General features: G+C 33.7%; 1 protein-coding gene across 1 annotated transcript in view; it reads right to left on the bottom strand.

Annotated features, from left to right (window-relative positions):
• The window catches only part of LOC120630619 (collagen alpha-1(XXVIII) chain-like), a 39,864-nt gene extending 19,912 nt beyond the window's left edge, over window positions 1–19,952 (bottom strand). The window contains exons 1-8 of the mRNA XM_039899884.1: window positions 19,752–19,952; window positions 10,657–10,705; window positions 10,503–10,531; window positions 9,182–9,319; window positions 8,304–8,498; window positions 5,510–5,665; window positions 2,284–2,401; window positions 254–337 (exon numbers count right to left, since the gene is read on the bottom strand). Of these exons, the coding sequence (XP_039755818.1) occupies window positions 254–337; window positions 2,284–2,401; window positions 5,510–5,665; window positions 8,304–8,498; window positions 9,182–9,319; window positions 10,503–10,531; window positions 10,657–10,705; window positions 19,752–19,940 (958 nt within the window). The 5' untranslated portion in view covers window positions 19,941–19,952. The remainder of the gene's footprint in view (window positions 1–253; window positions 338–2,283; window positions 2,402–5,509; window positions 5,666–8,303; window positions 8,499–9,181; window positions 9,320–10,502; window positions 10,532–10,656; window positions 10,706–19,751) is intronic.
• Between the last annotated feature and the right edge of the window lie 5,418 nt (window positions 19,953–25,370).

The raw sequence follows: 25,370 nt of genomic DNA, 5'->3' as shown, positions 1-25,370 counted from the left end.
TTTAAAATGTTAAATGTAAATACGTTTTTGTTATAGAACGAATGAATGAACGGTAATGTAAAAAAAAATACCTCACAATGACAAAAAGTTTAATAAATAAAAATTTATGCAAGTTTATAAATGTATGCATTTAAAAATATTTAAATGAAAAGCTATAAATATGAACGCTGCATATGGATTATTTGAAAATGATTATCTGTTTTTTTTTTGGGTTTAGTAAACGGAATTATAAGTTATTATTAAGGTTTACTACCTGATTGTGTGATATAACTTAATACTGAGTTATTTGTGATTGCCCCCTCTGATGGTGCAGGGAGACCAGGAAGCCCTCTTGCACCTGTAGACAAATCAACAATATTATTAGTATTCTTAACAGTCAATTACATTCATTTAATAGGCACCTATTAAAAAGTTCAAGGAAGTGAGCAATAAATTTCAAATGCAATGAAATTTAAAACGCCAAAGAAAATTCGTTTCGGAATTCGGTAAAAGGCACCGGATAAACGAATTTTCTGTAACGTCCCTATAAAGCCCCGGCTCTCGGCAAATAAATAAAGGTGCACAGCGATGAATAAAATTTTAAGGTAGATTTCTAGACTTAGCTTGTTACCAATGTTAAAATGTCCCATGTATAAAGGACAAAGCAAAGAGGTCTCCTTTGCATTGGTCCTAAAGATCAATGGGATTTGAGAGTACTAAACTTAGCGTTGTGATAACAAATATTATGATGATGATGATGATGATGATGATGTTAATAATAGGTACAATAATGATAATGATATTATTTTTTTTATAAATTTTTAATAGTGTTTTTTATTTTATTTTTAAGCATTGTTAAAAATTAAAAAAAAATGAAAAAGACTAAATGATAGAGAAAAAAAATGATACTATAATAGTCACATAGCAGCGTAGCAAAACAGGGTGTAGGCTGTAGCGATCATAGCAGGAACAGTTTCGATTTCGTTTCAAACTAAGATTTACTGAAGGACACACAATACAGTTTTTTTTTCTATTACAAGTTACCCCTTGACTACAATCTCACCTGTAAGTGATGATGCAGTCTAAGATGGTAGCGGGCTTACCAGTTATGGAGTATGGTAGTCATACCCCTAATTGGTTAATCGCTTAGCGGCACGTTTTTGTCGGTAGGGTGGTAACTAGCCACGACCAAGACCAGACCAGAGGTAATTCAGAAATTATAAATTCCGAATTTGCCCCTGCCGGGAATCGAACCCCGGACTTCCTACGTCAATCATAGCTCTCACCGTTGCGCCAGAGAGATCGACTATAAAATGTAACGAATATTTTTCGTTGAGCTACTTCAAAATTTTAGATGTTATTTGAACTTCATTTTAGAATACTCAGAACCTTAGAAGGTCTTGGATTGATCGATGCTCGACATGAGATCTCCAATTTACTTTGTAATATTGTAACGCTTTGTCACTGCAAACTTGTTACTATTAAGAATATAATATAATAGAAAGTCTTTATGTCACATACAAATAGAAAGCTAGGTTAACAAAACAAATGATAATACAAAATAAATGCGCAAATGCCTTGTCGCCTTATCGCTTGAAGCGATCTCCTCCAGACAACCTTTGGGTGAAGAAACATGTTACACGAAGTGGGATAGTGCAATAGGCAAATTTGATCAATATATACATTGCATATAGTAAACATACTAATGCTACAGTTATATAGTTAAAAATTGGGAGAGAACTAAAAGATCTGAGCTAAGCTGCAAACGGACAGAGTGACCAACCGATGGACATGGCGTAACTTCAAGGGTTTCTTGATATAATTTATTGGCAGCAACGAATTGCTGGCTCCACTGGTTCTGCAGATATCCATTGACCGCAGTGGTAACTTAACTAGTAATCCACTTGCTCAGTTATTTACTTATTTGGACGGCTGATTTGCGCAGTTTGCAGCAATACTGCATTCTGAGTCCAAGGCCGTGGGTTCGATTCCCACAACTGGAAAATGTTTGTGTGATGAGCATGAATGTTTTTCAGTGTCTGGGTGATATTTATTTTATAAATATTTATGTATATTATTCATAAAAATATTCATCAGTCATCTCAGTACCCATAACACAAGCTAAGCTTACTTTGGGGCTAGAACGCGATGTGTGCGTTGTCGTAGTATATAAATTATTTGTATACATAAATTATTTATTTGCACACAACTACAAGTTAGAGAAATAGAAAAATAGAAACTCAAAATCCGAAGTACAAGTACATTTAGTAGTGATCTCTTTTTGCCCCTTATATAAAAAAGTACCTTTTTCGCCTTTTTCAGCGGGACGTCCATGCGCACCGGGTAGGCCAGGGAATCCATCTTTTCCGGGTTGCCCACGATCCCCCTTCGCACCATGCGGTCCTCGCATTCCGATGTACCCCTAATAAGATAATTATAGTTAAGAACGGAAAATCAAATTTTGAGGCTTCGATATTATTTTAACTTCTGTACCGCCAAACATTGTGACTACCTAAAAAATCCATTGCGGACTGAGTGTCACTTTTTCATTTCACACTCACGTGAATGTAAATTGAAAATGAAAGTGAGCAATAGCTGCGTTCATGAATGGTTTGTTTTGTACTTGATACATAAATATTTACATATTACCTCCTCTCTAATAGGACGCACGGTTCCACAGCATAGAACCACCACGCTTCTTTAATGTGGGTTAGTGGACATTAACGATTATTATTATATTTCTGTGCAGAACTTCAACAAAATAACGTGCTCTCCGATACCCCTTACCTCAGAGAGCACGTTATGGTGGAATACGCCAATTTTCTGGCGTATTCCAGACTAAGAACTCTGGTCTGGTTGAGGAATAAACGGTTCAGTAGTTCAGAGTTTATCGATTACAAAGAAAAAAAGATGCCGTCTTATAGCCGATATATCTGTATAAAAAAACTGAAAAACTATGAAAACTATGCTCATGCAGTCACGACCTATGCTAGGTTTAAATAACAGCCTTTCAGAATATGTATCTAAGTCATAATACGCTCTGCAGCTAAAAGAAACATTGTAACAAAACCTATAACAGAAGTGGGACGGCATAGTTTGGAGGCTCGGTGCCCTTTTCCTAATGAGAGAGGCCTTTATAAGTGGCTCGGTAAAAGCTGGTACTGGATTTTTATAATGACCTAGCATTGAAACAAAAATGTGATGATACTTATACGTTACTTCAAGTACGTAGCTACTTCTATTGAAAAGTTGAAAATTAGTCTTTGAACTGCAAATTTTCATTGATTTTAAAATATTTTATTACTATCATTTCTGTAACTTTTATTTTGCGTTCCATATTTACTTGTAGCCTAGTATCAATACTTCAGCCTCTCATAAGGAGAAACTGAGTTCAAATTTGTAGCTTTTCGGAGTTACGTGCATTTTAAACAATGATACATCATTTGCTGTAAAGGTGACTGAAAACATCGTTAGAAAACCTCCACGCCTGAGAGTAGATTAATTCATTATAGATAATACTGATACGTTACCTCAAGCACTTAGTTATTTCCGTTGAAAAGTTGAAAATTTGTTTTTGAAATGCAAAGTTTTCATTGATTTAAAAATATTTAACTTATGTCATTTCTTAAACTTTTATTTTGCGTTTCATGTTTGCTTGTTGCCTAGTGTCAATACTTTAGGCTCTCATAAAAGGAATTTGAGTTCTAATCTCTAGCTTTTCGGAGTTACGTGCATTTTAAACAATGATATATCACTTGCTTTAAAGAAATCTCCATGCCTGAAAGTTGTTCATAATGTTTTCAAACGCGAGAAAACTCTATCAACCTGCCCTTGGCCAGCGTGGTGGACTACGGTCTACACCCTTCTCATTTTGAGAAGAGACCCATACACTGAAGTGGGTAGATAATGATGACGATGATAATTTTTGTATTAACAACCTCGTTGTTGTAGTGAGTAAATAATCCCTAACCCTATCCCTATCCCTATCCCCACTATACTATAATATTATAAATGTCAATGTAAGTTTGTTTGTTACGCTTTCACGCGCAAACTGCTTAACCAATCCTCATGAAACTTTGTACACGTATTTTTGAAAGTGTTAGAAGTAATATAGGATACTTTATACCCCGACATTAAGCTAGGTTCCTTTGGGAGAGGGAATGAAAGTATTTGACGATTTTACACCATAACTCCGACATAATTATAACCGATTTAAATAATTATTTTTGTACTATAGAGGTTATAATATGTTTTTAATAGGCCCAACTGTGGTTGGAGATAGAGGACAGAACTCCTCAGCGGACAGCAGTAATCCCCTCATTGAAGGCTTAGCGATACTGAATACCTTAATTTTTTTTACTATTTAATGCTACAACTAAATTTAATGCCACATAAAATAACAAATTAAAACGCAGACGAAGTCGCGGGCAACAGCTAGTAATAAATAAATAGCCAGTGACTGGTTTAACATTCATCATGTTAACTCGACAATAGTAATTAGCATTCAAAGACAGTTTTAAATAAAGAAGAATACTAAGCGTTTATTATTATTGTTTAAATATTTAAATACTTACAACGAGCAACCTCCGAGGCTTTGAAGATATTTTAATAACAAGGAACTTTTCTCTATCTTATAATTTAGATATACCAAGACTAATTATACGAAACAGGTCCCGAATGTTTACTTACAAAAAGTTATTCTTACTTATGATTTATATTACTATTAGAGTATCGTGAGAGATTTTTGGATGGAATCTACATTTTTTTTTTTTTCAAAACATACAGAGGTGCTATGGTAGAGTAGAGTTTGAGACAAAACTCTTGTACTGCAGCATTCTTGCAATGTGGTGTTTCGTTCTGTATGCCGTATTTGGAACACTGCATTGCAATGAAGAAAGGTGGCCGGTGTAATTAAAGGCACATGAGGCACGTTTTAGGCCATGTTCCTCTGATCATCAGGTGGGCCATCTGCTAGGCTCGTAAATTATTACTATAATAAAACGATACCTTAATGTAAGCTTATCAAAAGTGCCTATTTTGACGGCCGATTGGCGCAGTGGGCAGCGACCCTGCTTTCTGAGCCAAGGCTGTGGGTTCGATTCCCACAACTGGACAATGTTTGTGTGATGAACATGGATGTTTTTCAGTGTCTGGGTGTTTATCTATATATTATAAGTATATTATTCATCAGTTATCGTAGTACCCATAACACAAGCTATGCTTAATTTGGGTCTAGATGCCGATGTGTGTATTGTAGTAAAAAAAAAAAAAGCTTAGTTAGCTCAGAGAAGTCAGCATTTCTTTCGATAACTGGCCTCATAAGTTAAAGTCCGATTATATTAATCGACATTTTTTTTAAAGAAACATCTTAAGGTAGGGTGCGTTTATAACGCTTCTATCTTAAGTTTTAAGTTATCGTATATATCACCATAACCTACGAATAATGTTAACAAATATGTACGCTTAAAAAGTGCCAGGGAAAGGTCAAAATGAAGAAAGTATTATGGAAATGAATAAATTTGTAACTTACCCGGTCACCTTTATCTCCTTTGCCCCCATGTAAGCCTCTTTCACCTTTATTCCCTTGGTGGCCTCTCTCTCCGTGGGGCCCTGGGAGGCCCATAGGGCCCCTTTCGCCTGGAGGCCCCTGAATCACACTTTCCGTCCCGTATAATCCCGCCGATTCCTATGACAGAATTTTTGATTAGATTTTTAGTGACGATATCATTAAAAAAAGTAACGATGATAGATAGACAATAAGATCAGTCACTTGGTCCGGACCAAGAGGTAATAGAGCGAGAGTCCGGCCATGTGGGAGATGAGTAGATGAAATAGTAGCGATAGCGGGTTGGAGATGGCTAGCCACGAATAGAGACCAGTGGGATGCCTTGGATGAGGCTTTTACCCGAAGGGGGTCCGTACAAGAATAACAATTTACAATTATAATACATGAAACAATTTTATCTCTAATCATAATAATTTTTATAGATTCTCATTATTGTTAGTTTTAATGATCTGTAATCACTTTGAATGGATTTAAATAAAGCTTATTATTATTGTTTTTATATAATTAAAAAAGGGTTGTTGTGACCGTTTTTTAGGCCAGGGTGAGTTTTGTACCCTTTAGCTGTACGTTTTCCGTTTTATTTATCAATTCACTCCAATGTTATAAAATGTGACTTATCAAAAGTGCCTATTTTGTAGGCTTACTTAAATAAGTAAAGTAGAAATAAATAAACTTCACCTTCCCTATTAAAGTCTGTGATAAGCCTACATGAATTTTGAATGTATAAGTTAGCCTGCTTTAGTTAACTTATATTATTTTTTGTCAGCAAAAAAACAGTTTACTTTCATGCTTTATAGCGAAAAATATAAGAAACAGCGTGTTTATATTAGTGGGCCATTTTGTTACACAACAAGAATATATTATTTAGCAATACAAATGTCTACAGTGGAGTGTGATTATTTAAAAAGATGTGTAGCCGCCCTCAGCTCGAAGCCGTATTTCCTTACGGAAAAAAATTAAAGCACCCTCCATTTATTCCAATACAGATGATGTCAATTGGGCGAATGGAATGAATTCAATTTAATCTCGTAAAGTCTAAGAGAATCGTTAATATGGAGCGGAAATTCGTTTTTTATTCCTCCGAATTAATTAAATATACTTTAGCCCTTAGTAAAGTACGAGTAAAACTAAAAAATAATTCTATTAAACATTTCAATGAAATCCACTGGATTTTTCATTTGTCACTATGTGACGAATTCTCGCTCAATTTTTAAAAATATAGCCTAAAACTTTCCAGAATTTCTTTTTGTTCCTAAGAATACGTTTCAAATTAAAAAAATATTACTCGCTAACTAAAGGCTCCTAAATGTTTTGAGTATATTTTTACCTTCCTCACGTCCTGCTACATAACAAAAAAAATCTATTTAAACTAAAATTTTACTCGATAAATAATAAATGTATTAGTATAGATGTAGAAGTATTGATTTTCACTAGTCAATTGCCACGATCGGATTCACATCAACCATATTGCGACAGTGAATTCAAAATGTTACCCAAATTGAAATAGCAATGTAAAGAGCTTTTAGGTAGCGTGTGGTAATAGGCGTGCCGCGGCAAACTAAAAGCATCCATGATTATTTTCTGTCACAGACTGTGAGTGTTTGTTAAATAATCCCAAATATATCCCAATGGCAAATAATAACTCTAGGGATTTTATTAAAATCTTATTCATACGTGTCTGTTATATTTTATTATTCCTAATTGAGTTTTATCTCACACTCTCATTATTTTCTGTAATTTTATCTGTAGTGTATTAACGATCACATATTAATTTAATAGGAAACAATAAATATCCTGGAAAATAAATAACTATTTTACTGTTATATTTTTTATAAGTAAGTATTCAAAGTATTCATACTATTTGCTCCTTAACTAACCTTAGAACGTTATTTTTTTGGTTTTTTTGACATTCCAAAAATATAGAGGGCAACATATTTTTTCAAAAGAAATATTAAACTTATAACATACTTGGTCCGCATACGACAAAACTTTTAACTTATTTGACTAACTGCCCAAGGGACTTGGCTGCATGACCCATGATATCTAAAATTTCGTATAAATGATACTCCTCCTATAGTCCTAGTATTTATTTATTATAAAAAAATCAATATATTTTTTTTTTATTAATCAGGTACTTCAGGTATTTTCAGTACTATTTTAACGGTTGTGAATTTAAGACCACCTATTACATAGAATTATAAAGCACAAAAGAAACGTCGTTAATCAAATAACACTATAACAAGTTCGGTATAAAGTTAACGCTAATATAAAAGAGAATAAATTACTTTTAATACACTTAAATGTCGCAAAGCGAGCCAAGGCTCTTTCGTTTATTGCTTTTTTATATTTACTTACATTCGGCTGTAAAGGAGACGGGGTTGCTAAGGGGGTCAGGCTATGTTTACGGGTAACCATTACATCATATTAATTCCAGTGTCTATATTTACGGGGTAGAAATGTATTACGGTTAGTAAACGTGCTTGAAATGGTGCGTGTAAATAAACCATGTGTATACTGTCGAGTGCTTGCTTTACTTGACCTAGCTCACAAGCTATTTGCTTAAATATCTATCCAACTAGCACGAAGCAGCCATTTCACAGAACCTAAACATTCACAAAATGCACAGTAGTTCTAGACTTGTCTAGTTCCGTTTAGCAACTGCTCTACCACAAAGTTCCAGTGACTTTTCTTAACTTAGTCGTAGTTTGATGTACCTAGTATATATTTTTATTTTTGTTATTAAAGTTGAATTTCATACTATTAAAGCTGTCGAAGCTGGTCCAGGTGGTCCCATAGGTCCAGGATGTCCCTGCAGACCAGGAATACCATCAACACCTGGTTCTCCTTTAGGGCCCGGTTGACCTTCAGCTCCTGGACTGCCAGTTTCACCTCTCTCCCCTTGATCACCTTTATGGCCTTGAGGGCCTGTTGCACCTGGATCTCCTATTTGTCCCTGTTATAAAAAAGGTATTAATGATCCAGTAGACAAAGGATTTGTCAATTTCCTCGCTCAAGAATCCTTTAGACAGCAGACGGAAACGCATTCGTATTCTGTGTTGGAGACCAAAATGCCTGCTATACAAGAGTGTATGGGGAACAATGTAGAAGACATAATTTATTTGCAATACAAACACGAATACATGATCCTTAAGATTTATGCGACAACAGAAAAAACATTTTCGTAATTTTCTTAATAACTAAAGAATAAACCAAAATATTCTAAAAAAATAATTTTAGAAAATAGAGTCAAGAATAACTATAATAAATAAACTTTCGGAGTTCACATTAACTTTTTCGAATTTAATGAAATAAGGGAGTGTGATAACACTCACTAATAATAAAACATACTAGTAAAATAGGGGAATGGTAGAGATCTTAAAGCTCTGACTCTAGAAATTAATAAAACATTACATACATTCAAATTCTACAGAGAACTCTTTTGATATGAAATAATATTATTATACGAGCCTATAATATAAGGCAGCCGAAAGTTCTATTTCGGATTTTTGATCGGCATCTGCCATGTTCCTTTGAACATTTTTAGTTTAATAATTACCTCTTATGTTTTTAATTAAAGTAGAAATACGTGAGGTGTAGACTAAAAATGCTTTTCAATAAACATCGTTTTTGACTCACCGTTTTTCCGGGTGCACCAGTAGTTCCATCAGCACCAGTTGGGCCTTCGGGTCCAGGAGGCCCTGTGAGTTCCGGCATAACTTCCAGCATTTGTAAGAAATCATTCGCACTGCACTGACATTTACTGGACAGCGCTGCCTATCCAAAACAAATGAAAATGCATTAATGAGGGGCTTTGATCCTTCAAGACAGCAATACTGCACTGGTAGACTAGTGCTTCGATTTTTTTATTTTCTGAAAGTTTGCTCTTCACTTTGTTGCCCGTGAGGGACGTGGGGAAACCTGACTATGGTATTAAACGCATACCACTGTTGGTTTATGTCGCATCATAGTCAGGCGAAAAAGGTGAATTTGCTGGAGATATTACTTTGCTGGTGAGAAAATCTCTACCGAAAGCCTATTTTAGTAAAGATTGTGAGTGTCGCTATCAAACACAACAATAATTATCTTGCTTCTATTAACCCTATTCAGCAATAGTATTTTTTTAATAATTTGCTGTTATTAAACCTGTTCTTTGTATTAACGTAAAAATCTGCAATATTTCAGTTGTTTATTAACAGTAATAAACATCTACAAATACAAATAACTGATTTTCCAGCGATCGATCGAAATAATTAATAGAATAGAACTAATTATTTTTCTATCTAATTAGTATAAATTCGTATGAGACTTATACATAATATATAAGTACGTATGTATAATTATATGAGTAGTATGATCCCCTTGATGAGCCTAAGTATACATAGCTTGTTAAAGTGTTTTACTTTTCAAATAATACCGATCTTTGCCCGAATTGCAACTTAACTTTCCCTTATGCTTCATAAACCATAATTTCATTTAAAGTATCAAGATCTTGTAAATTTTTAAAAATACAAGCGTTTAATTGAATATTTCGCATTGATTTGGATGCAATAAATTATTTGGGATTTGAAGATATTCCACTTAATATCTATTCCAATAAGAGTGAAAGTATCTGCACATTTTTAATCCATCCCATTGTAAGAGAAGTTTAAGAGGTTGTTTTAGTTTAAGAGGTTATTTTTTATAATTGAGTGTTTTGAAAATATATCTCCAAGTTTTTTCATCTCGTCTCGTTGTTTCGTCATCGAACCGACTAAAGGGAATGAATTAATGATATTATTCATTATAACGTACCGGATATTATGCGCTTTGTATCTCGTAATTTAATTATTTATCTAGCTTTACTGTGTTGTGGTTATTAACGTCAAATGAGTTTATAGTTATATGAAATAAAAATATCTATTTATTTGCGTTATTGTGTGACTTTTTAATCAAACAATGTAAAAATCATATTACTTACTGCATCATCCTTTTCTCCTTTGAGTGTATCTGTAAAATAATTGAATTCGGATTGTATACTGTAGACAGTGTGCAAAATATCTAAAGATAATATTATTAAATGGTCTACACGTTTGTAAAAATTTAAGACTATCTTGGCGTTTAAATGTACTTACATGGCGAAGAATGAGATACAACTGGAAGCCTGCTTTCATCCGGATTTACCTGCAAAAGAGGAAAACAAGTTTAACGATAAATGAACAATAGCACCCCTTTTCGGACGACAACTCTCCCTGGCAATTTTTGTTCAATAAATTACCGCAACAATTTTGGTCCGAGGGAAAATTCTCAACTGCAGCGAAATCTGATATCGAGGTCTTGACTGAAAGATTCCAGCAAGAAATGAAATCCAGAAAAAATTTCCAACCACTACAGGTCACGGGTCTCCTCATACAATTAAAAGGGTTAAGGCAATTAAAAGGGTCCACTATGCTGACCCAGTGTGGATTGGTTGACTTGCTACGCCTTTGAGAACATTATGGAGAACTCTCAGGCACGCAGGCTTCCTCACTATCTTTCCACACTAACTTTAAATAAGAGGTGCGTATTCAAACTCGGCCTCCCGGAAGTGAAGCGAAAGTTCTAACTACTAGGCTATCACATTTGTCAAATTCAAAATTCAAATTCAAAATTTCTTTATTCATATAGGCCTATCACAGGCACTTATGAAGCGTTCATACATATTTGTTTACATAATTGTAAGGGGATGGTGATAACTTCGTTCGCCAACTTAAATCTAAAGCTACGAGGGTTCCAAACGCGCCCTGGTCTAAGAAGAGCCCACAACAAACTTAGCCGGGTAATATTTTTTTTGTTATCACCATCTTCCAGTAAATTTATATTAAGCTATGAAGCTAGAGCAAGTCACACCCAAGCTTTTTATCGTTTAAGTAATCCTTAATATTATAATAGGATGTTTCTGTAAGCGTACGTTTTATATAAACTTTGAACTTATTGAGAGACTCAAAGATTTCATTTGGTAATTTGTTATAAAATGATATACAACTGCCATTGAATAAATTTGCAATTTTGTGTAGCCTAGTAAACTGCACAGCGATTTTGTTGTATTTTTGTTGGCTATAATTCGAGCACCGTGATTTCTGTCATATTTGGTAACAATATTTAAATAAATTAGTATAGATGATAATTATCTAGACAATAAAACTACTGAACCTCCTATTTTTGAAGAGGCCAAAGGTACTTAGCCACTTCAATAATAGTGGTCGCTCATAGTAGTTCATTACAGGATGCTATTTTGTTCGGGTAGGCGTTATTACTTATCAGTCTAACTGGGTACTATTCAATATTCATAGAGAACATGATATTCCTTGGCAATAATAATTTGGATTTTTAATTGTTTCTTTATGTATAGACAAATTACATACTTTCAGTATGTACTTTATATACAACACACCGAATAGACAAGTGTTTAATCTAAACTTCCTATAAACTTTATAAAGGCCTAGATCATCAATAGAACATTAGCAGTACGGTATTAAATAATAAATAGTAATCGTGTCTCGGCCATCATCGAATTACCGTGGACACTGACCTAATGATGTGTTGTCGTGCTAAACCATAGTGAATATAAAATGTACAATTCGTTTCACGGACATAGATAAGTAGGTCTAGATTTGTTTTACATTATTAATTTACTTTACGGAATGAAAACTTTCCAATTATTTTACACAAAAGAGATTGTGTAATAACAGAAACAAAAGGAAATTTAACCAAGAAGTTAATAACTTGATATGTGCCAGATATTTTACTGTATTGGTTAACATTAAACGTATGTGCTTAAATTGCTTATCTAAGTAATTAATACTTTCCAATAAATAATTAAAATTATATTTGATACACACCCAATGTTCATGAAATTATTTAGTGGTTATTTTGATATAAATACTAGGGCATTTTCGATATAATTCTGGCTGGAGGCACACCTGATGTCGTCGACCCTTGGGACTCTTTTCATGGCAATCTTTTGCGCTCGCCCCATCTCCCGGTTGACGTCGTTACAACTTTTAACGTGATTGATTATTCGGCCTTGCGTAATAAACTTCAACTAACACTTTATGTTCCGTTATATGAAGCTTATATTTCAATGCTATAAAAGATCGGTGTAGTGTTGATATAAGCCCTTCGCCAGCGGACTCGACGCCGAGTCGTCACCACCTCCATTCAAATTAGAGCATGCAAAAGTTAGCTTTATGCCTCTTGGCATCAATAAATTTGTTATAAAAGCGGTTAACATAAATTGGTGACGAGTAGATGACTATTTGCCCACTCGTTGAGTACTTCAAACCTGAGCTTCTAACCTTGCTCGCTTACCACTCCTTGCCAACGCGTTGTCAAATTGTCGACACACAGCCCTTCAGACCACATCAGCCCTTGGTCAAGCCGGTTGACCAAGGGCTGATGTGGTAGGAGTGATAGTCGAATTATAGACTGGTTGACTTAACTTTGTCGTCAGTCAGTGCAGTCACCTTCACGAGTCGACAATGAATTGATAGTTGAAGTTGAACCAGTCGATTAATGAGTGAAGGCCTTAATTGTGAGGGCCACAAATCTATCGTTCAATATGGGTTACCAAAGATGACCAAACGGCATCATTTGCGTAGTCCATAAAAACATTCAAATAACGCTAGCACCAGAATCACGTTTTTAATATGAAAATGAAGGTACTTCCTTGTGCAATAATATAGACACAAATGTTTATCTGGAAGTTTTTTCGTTCTCTTGTGTTTCCTCACATCAACCCTTTACTGGCCCACTACAGAGCACGGGTCTCCTCCCACAATGAGGAGGGGACAACGCTGGCCCGGTGCGGATTGGTGGACTCCGCACACCTTTGAGAATATTATGTAGAACTCTCAGGCAAGCAGTTTTACTCACCGTTGTAGCGAACTCGCTCTCTCCCCGAAAGTGAAGTCGAGGTCCTACCCAGTGCGCTATTACCGCTCTCTTTTGTTTTTGTTTTTATAAAGTTATAAATTTATCAAACCTCAGGTTCATCCGCAAAAGATTATCGCATGACGCCACAAGTCAAATGGACTATTATTTATATTTGCGCAGTTATAAAAGTAGCTATTTAATGAATTTTCCCGTGTTATTTTACAAAACCGACTTTATCTAATATCTATAGATCTAAAGATTTGGTATAGTTCAGTCATTTACATCATCAAGTTCATCATTAGCCTATCAACGTCACACTTATGCATAAAAGCCTCATATCTCATACAGGCATTTAGAGCATAGACCATTAGTTGTTGAATACGTTAAAGGACCGATGACCAAACCGGCCCAAAAGAGTCGTTGAGAGTTATCAAACGGCTTTAAAGGTTAAAAAAAATATCGAGTTACAAATAACATAGATTAAAATACATTAGGTATAGATTCTCGGAGAACCGATGGACGTTGGGGTCTTAAGGTGCTGGAATGGCGACCCCGCACCGGTAAACGCAGCGTAGGTCGGCCCCAAACGAGGTGGACAGATGACATCAGGCGAGTAGCTGGGTGCCGTTGGAGGCAAGCGGCCCAGGACCGTGCATTGTGGAACTCCCTACAAAAGACCTATGTCCAGCAGTGGACGTCAATTGGTTGAGATGATGATGATGATGATGATGAGGTATAGATTTGTAAAAAAAGTATTATTATTTATCAAACATAATATAACATTTGCATTCGGGATTATAATGTCAAAGGAGATTTATATTCAGGGTTATCGCCGCGTTAAATTTTAATATCGCCGTGAAACCTTGACTATCTGTCAATTAAGCAGGATATTGTGGCTTTTATAATACAACCCCTTATGTCACGATGCTTTTCTCACAACCCATATATGTAAGTGAAATAGTGAACGCAGCGCCAAGATTGTTTGTGAATGAAATATTTATGCCCATTTACATTTTTATGTAAATCAGCAAAGACGGTTGGATCATTTTTCAGCGCGTTTCATTAGATATTCAGATCGTATTTTGTAAGGGCAAGCTGTGTTTATGTTTACAAAACATGTGTTCCTTCAAAACAACTAATATTTGCTCCAGCGCCAACCTCGGGACATCTGTTGTAATATTGAATTTATATTACGCTCGTTCGTATTTTCTAAAATATATTGGTTCGAATTTTGGTATAATATTGAAATCGAGGAAATTGATCATAATATTCGTTATCATAATGAGCCAATGCAGGCTAGAGAAGTAAATACATGTTGGTTATAATATTATGCTTTTTGTATCGCCAATAAATTTATGCTATTCTTCTACTTATTGCCTTGTTTCCTTAGATTTTATTAAGATACTTCTAAAATAACTCTCTCCTTCGCACACTTTGCGAATGTGCTTTTCTAACAGGCCCATAATTAGCGGCAAATTCCAAGCTAAAAGTCATCACTGGCATCATGCACTGTTATAACTCTACATAGACTTAGATTTTGAAAGATTCAGTGGTTATTAAACTGGCCATACTGCAGTATTTTATAGGTAAACATACTCCTGTACAATGGAGAGGAACATTAATTGAATATTATAATAATTGTCAGCTGATGTAAATTGAAGTATTTCCTACAGTTTACTAGCAGCACTTATTTAAATTACAAGTTGTCTCTGCTCTCTGTCAGGCCAATATGCAGAAGCCCAATATTAGAAGGGCATTGTTGCCTAAATAAAACTGGAACAAACAAGCTGACTGTAAACCATTCCAGTGAGAGATGTCCATACAGTTTTTCTCCACTACCATTGTTGTAAATTTACAGTCACATTTTACACATCATTTTGTTTTGTATCACTTTTTTTTTATTTGAGGATCAATGTAAGTTGCATTATGTCATAAACAAATATTGTGTGTATAATTAGAAACTACTAACTAAACCAACGAGGTAGAAATGTTAAAATCATATCAAAACATAGTAGTTTCTAGTTAATTTTTACATAGTGGTTTTAAGCTTAATTTTCATAATTTTTACTAATTACTTAAATTTCCATTGATTTAGATTCTGTATATTATTAAAGTGAAAATTTACTATTACAATATGTAATATCTTTAAGACGGATAATGTCAAAGAACTAAACAATAATATATAATCATCGGTTGGTAACGCTCTAGAATTTTAATGTGTTTTTAAAAAAAATCGCCCAAACTTGACATTTTTTGTTGTTACACGATTATAGCCTAACGATTTCGGTCACGAAAGTTTTTTCGGATCCATTTGTCAAACCGACACTTAGTGATGAAATATTCATACCTGTGATTTTGTAGTACAAACAATCGGTAATAGCTGGCTACACTTATATATGTTTTTTAATGTGGCAACACATTTCTGGTGTAACAATACATCGACTTAACACTGACTCGATTCTAATTAAAATATTCAAATGTAAACTTTATTACATGCGACATTAAGTTTATGTTTGAACATTTTTACGCGCAGTCAACTCGATATATTATATAAAAAGACATACTTTATTTCACACAATTTTAGTTACAAGGTAAGATTTTTTTTAAACATTGTTATACAATGGCGGTTTAATACTAAAGTAATATATTCCAGACTATTCTCGTGGACCATAAAGATTGTAATGGGTGGTTTTGCTCTTAAGATTATGAATTTTAAAACAAATAAGTATGCGATTATGACACGTCGTACGGGTGTCATTCCAGACGTTATTAACACGTAAAGCTCCTATTTTGCTTGGGAACGGACAACGTCTGGGGGACAGAAGACCGATGCATACTGCTTTATATAGAAATAAGAGAGAGAGCCGAGTGAACTCCGGGCAAGACCACATCAATTCATTTTCTAACAAAGCTATTTGCAACAGCCCTAATCTGATTAGTGTCATAAATGCATTAAAATGATTTTAATACTGTAAACTATAAAACTAAATAAGCTATAATTAAATCATGCGGGTACAAGTTATGCCAGTTCCGAAAATTTTCGATGCACTTTTGATATATTTGGTATTTCAACTTGACTTCAATTTTATATTTCCTTCAAGTGTAGGTAAGCTCTTTAGTGAATTTGTAAAAATGACTGAAAAGTCCTTAACTGAAAAACCTAGATTTTTTGGACTGGCTTGAGAATCGAAGTCCAAGTCCTCCAACATGCTAATCAATAAGGCCGAGTGATGGTTGGTATGTTTTATATGGTGGCTTGCTTTGGTACCAATAAATAATAATAATATCGTCATAGAATTCTAATAAATTAAGCCTACATTTTTCATTTCATGATATAAATATATTAAGCATTAAAACCAAAAAAGAGTTTTAGTTTTTAATTATTATTACTTATAACATATACTTTTAGTATTTTACCGTACAGTTTATGTATTAGTTTATTTTATATTCATATGTGAGCCAATTCCTCATAATGGTTGCCTGGAAGAATGCACTATAAGTGATAAGGCCGCCTTTGTTAGACAAATTTAAATGACTCGTACCTTTGTTCTCTTTTATTTATTTCTTGTGTGCAATAAAGTATTTTTTATTGATTGACAAGGCATAATATAAGGCATTTCGACGTTCCTTTAAAAAAAACATAGGATAAACGATGCACATAATAATGTAGGAGTAGAAGACATTAAAAAGTTTCATTAAAATGAATGTACAAAGGTTATGGAAAATAAATTCAAAAAGTTAAAACTGGCACAATATTTTTACTGCACTTTTCGAAGTAAACTGCCCTAAGGTAAAAAATTAAAATTGTTGATTTATGGTAAGCGCACTTTGAAGTCGCGGTATACCACTACGCGTCATATTACAATTTTCATTCTATATTAAAATTTTAGCGCTGTGTTACATTTTTATATTTTAGGTAGTTGTTATATATCATATTTTTAAATAATGTTATTTTATTTGCCTCATAAAACACATTCCTTAGAAATTTACTATACCAAGTCCTATGTAAAAAAAAAATATTACTGAAGTTAAACACTATTTATCAAATTTTAATAGTTTCTAACGTCTGCCATCACACCTACAAATCTTATTGTAGTGCAAAAGAGTCATAATGTTTACAAATAAATAAAATTTTAAGTATTGTATAGACGCAGGCGTTACTTTGCGGAATCCCATAATATATTATGAACATTAAGCTTAATTTGCTATACTTACTCCGCGAAAAGCAGAAAAATCTGTACGGTGTAATTTATAATTTCTTCAATACTCTACACCAAAACCTTCGGCTCTTTTTACTCTTGAAAGGGGTCGAGAAAGTTAAATTTGAAAAGTAGGTTTCTTTAAAAATCTTCGAAATTTTGGGATCTACAAAAGGAAATTTCTATTAAATCTATAATCTATAATCTATTATCTATTTTATTATAAATTGTGTGCAATAAAGATTTTATCTATCTATCTATCTAAATCTTTGGGGGATAAGGGGTGAAACAAGAATTAGCAATTGTATGGAGGCACCTATTTTATTCAAAAACACCGGATTGTCATATAATTAGCTTTTTCTAAACAACAAACAACAAAAAGAAATATTTATACGAATATTACGAATTTGTACTCGGACGATGTTGTTATCACTAGTTTTTAATATTATTGATGATAATTAAAATCGACTTCAAGAATTGTAATGGGACTTATTCAAGTTATAAACAAGTAAGTTAAAATAGCATAGGTGGTGGGACCATGTATATGAGTGATATTTATTAATTCTTTGTTTAAACAAAAAATATTTTAAACTAAATTAACTCATGCTAGCCCTAGCACAAACGCTGTCTAATTAGGCTGCATCTTCCAAGACACCAATGAAGTATCGAATGCTTAGATCTTACTGGATATTAAATGTTATTAAACATTGAGAAGGAAGTCAAGTAATGGGGGAGCTAATGGTAAAGAAATAAATAAAAGAACGCGTCAAATAGCATGGCAAAGGCCTTTCTTATTGGGAGTCGTTGCAGAAATTGATTGTAGATGGATTATTGCCTGCACTGCAGCCGGCACGTGTTTGCAATCAACCTTATAAGATATATATACAAGGAGCTATACTTGTTGTATTGAAACGGATGTTGTATTGTGATTTAACATTTTGTTTTTTTTGTTTTATTGCTATAAAAATAATATATAGCTTGCAGCTATCTGCTTTTTTCACGGTTGTGCCAGTAACCAACCAGTTTGGCCGACGGGTTGCGGATCGCAGTAGATGGCAGTAGCACAGGGGACGCTGCTATCCGTTTTGCGTAATATTTCCATAGTCGATTCGACGCGTGGGAAGACAGGGGAGTAAAGGTTAAGAACTATATTCAGATCTGCTTTCACCAGATTTATATTCAGCGATAAGGCAACATTCAAATATATTTGAACTTATGTTTTTGCATGTAATTAGTTGTTATCTGTTTTATACAATAAAGGGGTTTAAGTTTATTCATTCATTTAGTTAGAGTTATTTATAAATTTAAAAAGATATATCTTATATCACATTGTTTCAGAAAGAGAAATATAAAATGCTACCAAGGCGGTTGTAAAACTACTAAAGTAATTAGAACAGGGGTTCATATTTTATGCGTAATAAAGTGTGTTGTGTTTATTTTTAAATTTAACAACACTGGTTTCATTAAAATAACAACGCTATAACGGTGAGCTGTTTAATTATACCAGCTAATACTTAATTTCAGCGTAAAAGTTTTTATTTCCGTGGACGTAAAATAAATCATTTCTTTTGGTAAAAATAGCGTCCGTTAATATAAATATCATACAATTTACATACGGCAATATTACCTTTTTCCTGCCTCTTTATTAATCCGAAACCTTATTTCAGAAGGCCGATTGGCGCAGTGGGCAGCGACCCTGCTTTCTGAGCCCAGGGCCGTGGTTTCGATTCCCACAACTGGAAAATGTTTGTGTGATGAACCTGAATGTTTTCCAGTGTCTGGGTGTTTATCTGTATTTTATAAGTATTATGTATATTATTCATAAAAATAATTCATCAGTCATCTCAATACCCATAACACAAGCTACGCATACTTTGGAGCTAGATGGCGATGTGTGTATTGTCGTAGTATATTTATTTATTATTTATTATTACTTGACCTTCAATCCAAACACAGCTATATTATGGTTGTCACTGCGAAATTTTTATTTATATATCTTTTATTTCACTTTAGTACCCCTTTTCCATTCCCCATTCGCATTTCCTTATTCATTGCCTTTTTGAACTAACTATAATTAACGAATAATATAATGGGTAAGTAAAAATAAATCTACTTACAGCTCTATGAGTCACGAATGAGGTCCTCCCTTGAAGCCTAGCGCTGATTTTTGCCGGAGTATCTTCATCCTCCCTCTTAGGGTCAAACCAGCCGAAGGCCGCTCCGACCACCAGAACTGCTCCAAGTATCATCAGGGCGAGGAGCCCGCCAATCGCCGCTTTTGTCGTCGAAGATATCACCATAGCCATTTTGTCAAGCACTTATCTCTTTTTGCACATTATCACTGACACCATTCTATCCGTAGGGTTGCGAATAAAGACCTAAGTGGTTTAAGGGCCAGTACCAGCAAACGGCAGTTCGCGGCAGACTGTTTTGTCTAATAGCATCAAACATGTGGCACTCATTCTAATGCGACGTTTAACACTGAACACTACTACGTGTAGCCGTTCTTTCTTTGACCCGTAGGTTACAACACATGTTAACACATAACACTGTAATTTTTTTTTTTAATTTGTCCTTTTCTTACGAAACCTAGTTCATAAATTTTACAAATCAAACTTACTCAATTCGTTTAAATATTGTCTTCTACATTTTATGTTTCACTTTTTTTCATTTTACTATCGATATAAAGACCTTTAAAGTCCGGATGAAAATATGGATTTCTTAAGTTCATGGCGTCAGTTGACCTGCAAATATATTATTTACGTTATTTAAGTGTAGAATAGTGAAATTGGTAGTTATTTTTTTTGTAAATTTTATTTTAATTGTAAATAAAGTTTTACTTGGCTAAAATTTACAAGTAAATAGAAACCTGAACCCTCATCATTTTGTAGGGATCTTCCCCACAAGATCAACAGTATCGCTTCTGATTTTATTAATCCTTGTCTGTCCTATCGCATATTTATCTAAGCCTATTTTTCTGGTCTAGGCCTGTCTTATGTACACCTATATATCATTATCATATAATTTGCAAAGCTAGTAGGTAATCTTTCATTAAATATCAAAGCGATATTATTTTCTTAGATTCTGCTTCAAAATTTGAACCTATGAAATTTCGTCCTAAAAAATCCGATCCACCCGGTCTTATACATCTGCTTTTAATCCCTACTAATATTATAATTGTGAATGTAAGTTTGTTTGTTACGCTTTCACGCAAAAACTACTTATCCGATCTTCATGAAACTTTGTACACATATTCTTGGAAGTGTTGGAAGTAATAAAGTATACTTTTTATCCCGACATTAAGCTCGGTTCCTTTGGGAGAGGGGATGAGTGTTTGACAATTTTACACCATATCCGACAAATTATAACCGATTTAAATAATTATTTTTGTACTATAGAGGTTATAATATGTGTTTAACTTTGCCCAAATTGTGGTTGGAGATAGAGGACAGATCTCCTCAGCGGACAGCAGCAAGCCCCTCATTTAAGGCTAAGCTTACTTAAACTTTTAAGCTAAAAAACAAAATCAAACGCAGACGAAGTCGCGAGCAAGAGCTAGTAATAAATAAAATAAATAAATATTAATTTAATTCAGACAGGTGTCCGTGCACAAGTGTTTATTTGATAGTACATGTTAGTAATTTTTATTCCTTACGTAGGTATCTAAGTTAGGGATTTTAGTATAAAACTAAAATTAGGCTAGGTAAATATATAGCTAAACACTATTGGGCAACGAATTATCTACCAAATAGCCGTCGAATAATACTATACGCCGTTTTACCTACTTGTATATAATACCTAAAGTAAACGAATGTAGCGTCTAGAGAAACAAAAAAGGTAAACTATAACGCTAAGACATTTTTAGATTATTTCGACGCTTCGCCATGGGGCATATTTCGGGTGTAATATCTTAAGGTTCTAGTAAAACATGGATTGCCTGGTATATAGGTGGCTGGTATGAACTGGGGTATTTATTACCTGTATTCAAAATCACTGTTTCGAGTCTTACACCGTTCTTAAGAAGAGGGTTGAAGATCAAAATATGATACTTACAGTACAAATACTTTAATTACCGTTCCAAAGAACCCTATTACTACGAGCTTAAAGTTCATAATTAGGCGTGACAACGTAACGTGTAGACATTTATATTACTTCCGTCGCGACTGAGACAGTCTATAGCCTTAGTACAAGATTTTCTCGCTCGCAATATTCGCTTATTTAATTATATACTTTCAAAGGAAATTGGGTCTTATATAAATCTTTTTAGAGTTTCAAATCATTATTTTGATTTCTATCATACAAGCTTTTTGATAAAAGTCCAAGCTGAAGGCAAGCTGAATTGTTGGAAAATCAAAGCATTATAATAAAAGAATAAGATCCCTTTCGCTCCGATTTAAAATATTTCGATACTCAGAAACGACTCCTCGATTGCGTGGTGCGGGCAGAGACTAATGACTGAGTCCAAGGCTGTGGGTTCGATTCCCACACCTGCACAAATGTTAGTGTGATGAACATAAATATTTTTCGATGTCTGAGGGTTTTTCTGTATTTAATAAGTTTTTATGTATATTATTCTAAAAAATAATCATCAGTCATCGTAGTACCCAAAACACCAGCTACGCTTATTCCGAGGCTGAATGGCAATCTTGAGTTTGTATTAGTTAGTATATGTATAATTATTTGTTTATTTATTTAAAATATTCACTATTCATACTTATACTACAACTGTAGTATAAGTATGAACTGAACGGGTTCAATTCTGTATATTACAGATATTTTAAAACTTTATTGGATACACTTAAAACTAAAGCTACGAGGGTTCCAAACGCACCCTGGTCTAAGAGCAAACAACAAACTTAGCAAGGTTAAATTTCCATTTTTATTATTGAGGGAAAACTTGGGAAAACTTTCCCATTCTAAATTGCAGGTTAAAATTAAATATTTAAGGCATAATGATAACGCCCAGTGGCGTGCATACAGTGTATGCACAGGGAATGCAGATAATATAAAATGGAGAAAATGTGGAGCACAAATTTAATAAACCATTTAGGGTAGGTATTGTACGAGATATAAATAGCCTAACCTTAAGTTTTTATTACTCGTAATGTAGATTATTTCTACTCGCTTAATTCCATAGGCGTGATTCACGCCAATGGAATCAAGCATACTGGCATACAAATCGGCTTTTCTATGAGAACTAAGGCACAAAAAGAAGAAGAAGAAGAAGAAGAAACACTTTATTGCACGTATAACATACAGGAAAAGAAACAGTAAGGAGTATACAGTACACAATGTAGACATTCAAAGGCGGCCTTATTGCTGCAAGCAATCTCTTACAGGCAAGGTAACCTTTATATGAGCAAATACTTTTGTGACCGCTCATATTTATAAATACATATTGTGTGAAAAAAGTTTATCGATCTATTGAGGTATATTTCGAGCTTTGCGAAAAGTAGCATACTATGGAAAGTTTCACAAAAATAGTTTTTATAAATTGAAAGTCTCGGATCAGAAAGCTGTCTTTCATCCGGGACACCAACGTTTACATTTCCAGAATTTTCTGTTAAAATAGTTCACTATTTTCGCAAACACTTTTCGCATGTTAGAGAGGCGAGCTTAGTGGTGTCAAACATTCAATAGAATATCGGGTTTAAAACTACATGTAGCCTGAAAGCCTGAAAATTTCGTGAAAAGTTCAAAGTGTACTCGTAAAAAACAGTACAATCGATACCCTTTTTCAATTGCGAATTGAATATGGGCTAAATACAGCATGCGTAGCATTTAGCAAGTTAATCTATGCAAAAACGTTGCAAACATAAACTTGTAACGAGTAGATTAATCTTAAATGGTAACAAATTCCGAATTCTAATTTAGCTCTGATCTATGTAATCCCTACTAATATTATAAATGTCAACCTATGAGGTTATAATATGTGTTTATTTTTGCCCAAACAAAATCAAACGCAGACGAAGTCGCGGGCAACAGCTAGTATGATAATAAAAAGAATAGATATGGTGACAACAAACATATTAACTGCCTAAGCTGTTTGTAAATTAATTTTTTGACTAGGGCTCGTTTTGGAAAGTTGAAATATGTGTGTTATAGATATTTCTATATAACTGAGGATAAATGCGCCCGAGGTTTTAATATAATAATATTAATTCTGTAGAACAATTGAAATATTTTTTTTCCAGCCAACAGTTTATTCAAAAAGCTAACGAATAAGAAAATTGCCATAACCCCTATAGCCAACTCATACCATGCGGGTGAGAATATATTACGAGAATTTCGGAAGAGGGTCTTTCCGGTCAACACTGCGCCAATAATTTAGTTTCCTATCGAGTCGACCGATCAGCTGAGTAAGATTCGATCGTGCAAACTGTCTATCAAATGGAATGCTCAACTTTTTCTGAAGCTCCCAATAAAAAACGTCACGGCTGCCAGTTTTTACAGACGACTTCAGAAAATACATACTAAGTTTTATTCGATTCTGATTAAAATCAAATTATGTTATTTAAAATTACATTTTTCATGTAATGCCTAAAAAATATTCGACTTGTTTGAGATTGAAAGATTACATGTAAACTTGGATGCCCGGATTTCAAATTCAATCCTCGTCCTTCATCGTGAACATTAATTATTATCTTCATTGCATCCTGTAATATAATCATCATACTCATCTAAATAAAAATTATGATTTAAAAAATCTTTCACGTAATATGTAAAACAGTTATATTCTCAACTATTACAATAATAGCAATTTAAAATATAACCTTTAATTACAAACTAAGTAAGAAGTAGTATTCTAAAATTGTGCCATACAAATTTAATTCCACGATCTACCGCGTGCATCACCCACTCGTTGCTCGACTCCTATGTACTCAGTCTATCAAATGTAATAAGGATTTTCCAAACAAACAACCAAAAACAGTTTTAAACAAACTTTTAAAACTGCATTTGGTTGTTTGTTTTTATTAGTTTTTTTATTAGTGTAGATAAATAGTTCCATAAGACTTAAGAATTCAGAAAAACAGACCGATCTTAAACGCAATAAAATGCAAACCCTTATATTTTATTATTTTTGTTATACTTGCAATATAGTTAAGCTGAGTATGACCTATTCACTAAGTATGGAACTTAGTACCACACGTCCACTGTGAATTATATGCAGTCTGAATACGAATAAGTGCTTGTAAGTACTGCACAGGGTACTTTTAGCTTTCGACTCAGCAGCTAAGTGGAAAACTACATCACGCTCTGTTGTATAAGTGTTCTGTGGTAGAGCAAATTTTACAATTTAATATTATGAAGTTTTATTCTTTCTGTGTATCATGAACCCTCATGATATTCAAAATGTTAACTAAAATGGTTTCTGTAGTTCTTGAGATTAGCATCTTCAAACATGCCGATTTTAGCAGTATATTGGTTAATAAAAATAGATAAATTTTCATTAATTTGTTCTGCGATTAACAGACCTAATAAATTAATCTTGAAAACTTTATTTACCAGTAGGTATTGTATATGATGAGTTACTATTTTGTGCAAAGGTATTTGTTTATTATTTGATTTATTAGGTTTACTTACAAACACTTATACTAATACAACCGTTTTTAAAATTTTAACTATTCTATTTAAGTGTAATGTTTTCTTAAAAGTTAAAACAGCATATGAAAATATACAATAACACCATAACATGAAAACAAAAGGTATCGTGAATGAGAATATACTCGTAATAA

This window comes from Pararge aegeria, chromosome 16 (assembly GCF_905163445.1).
Source record: "Pararge aegeria chromosome 16, ilParAegt1.1, whole genome shotgun sequence".
NCBI classification, from domain to species: Eukaryota; Metazoa; Arthropoda; class Insecta; order Lepidoptera; family Nymphalidae; genus Pararge; species Pararge aegeria.
Note: the sequence above shows the minus strand (reverse complement) of the source record. Positions and strands in the feature narration are given on the sequence as shown.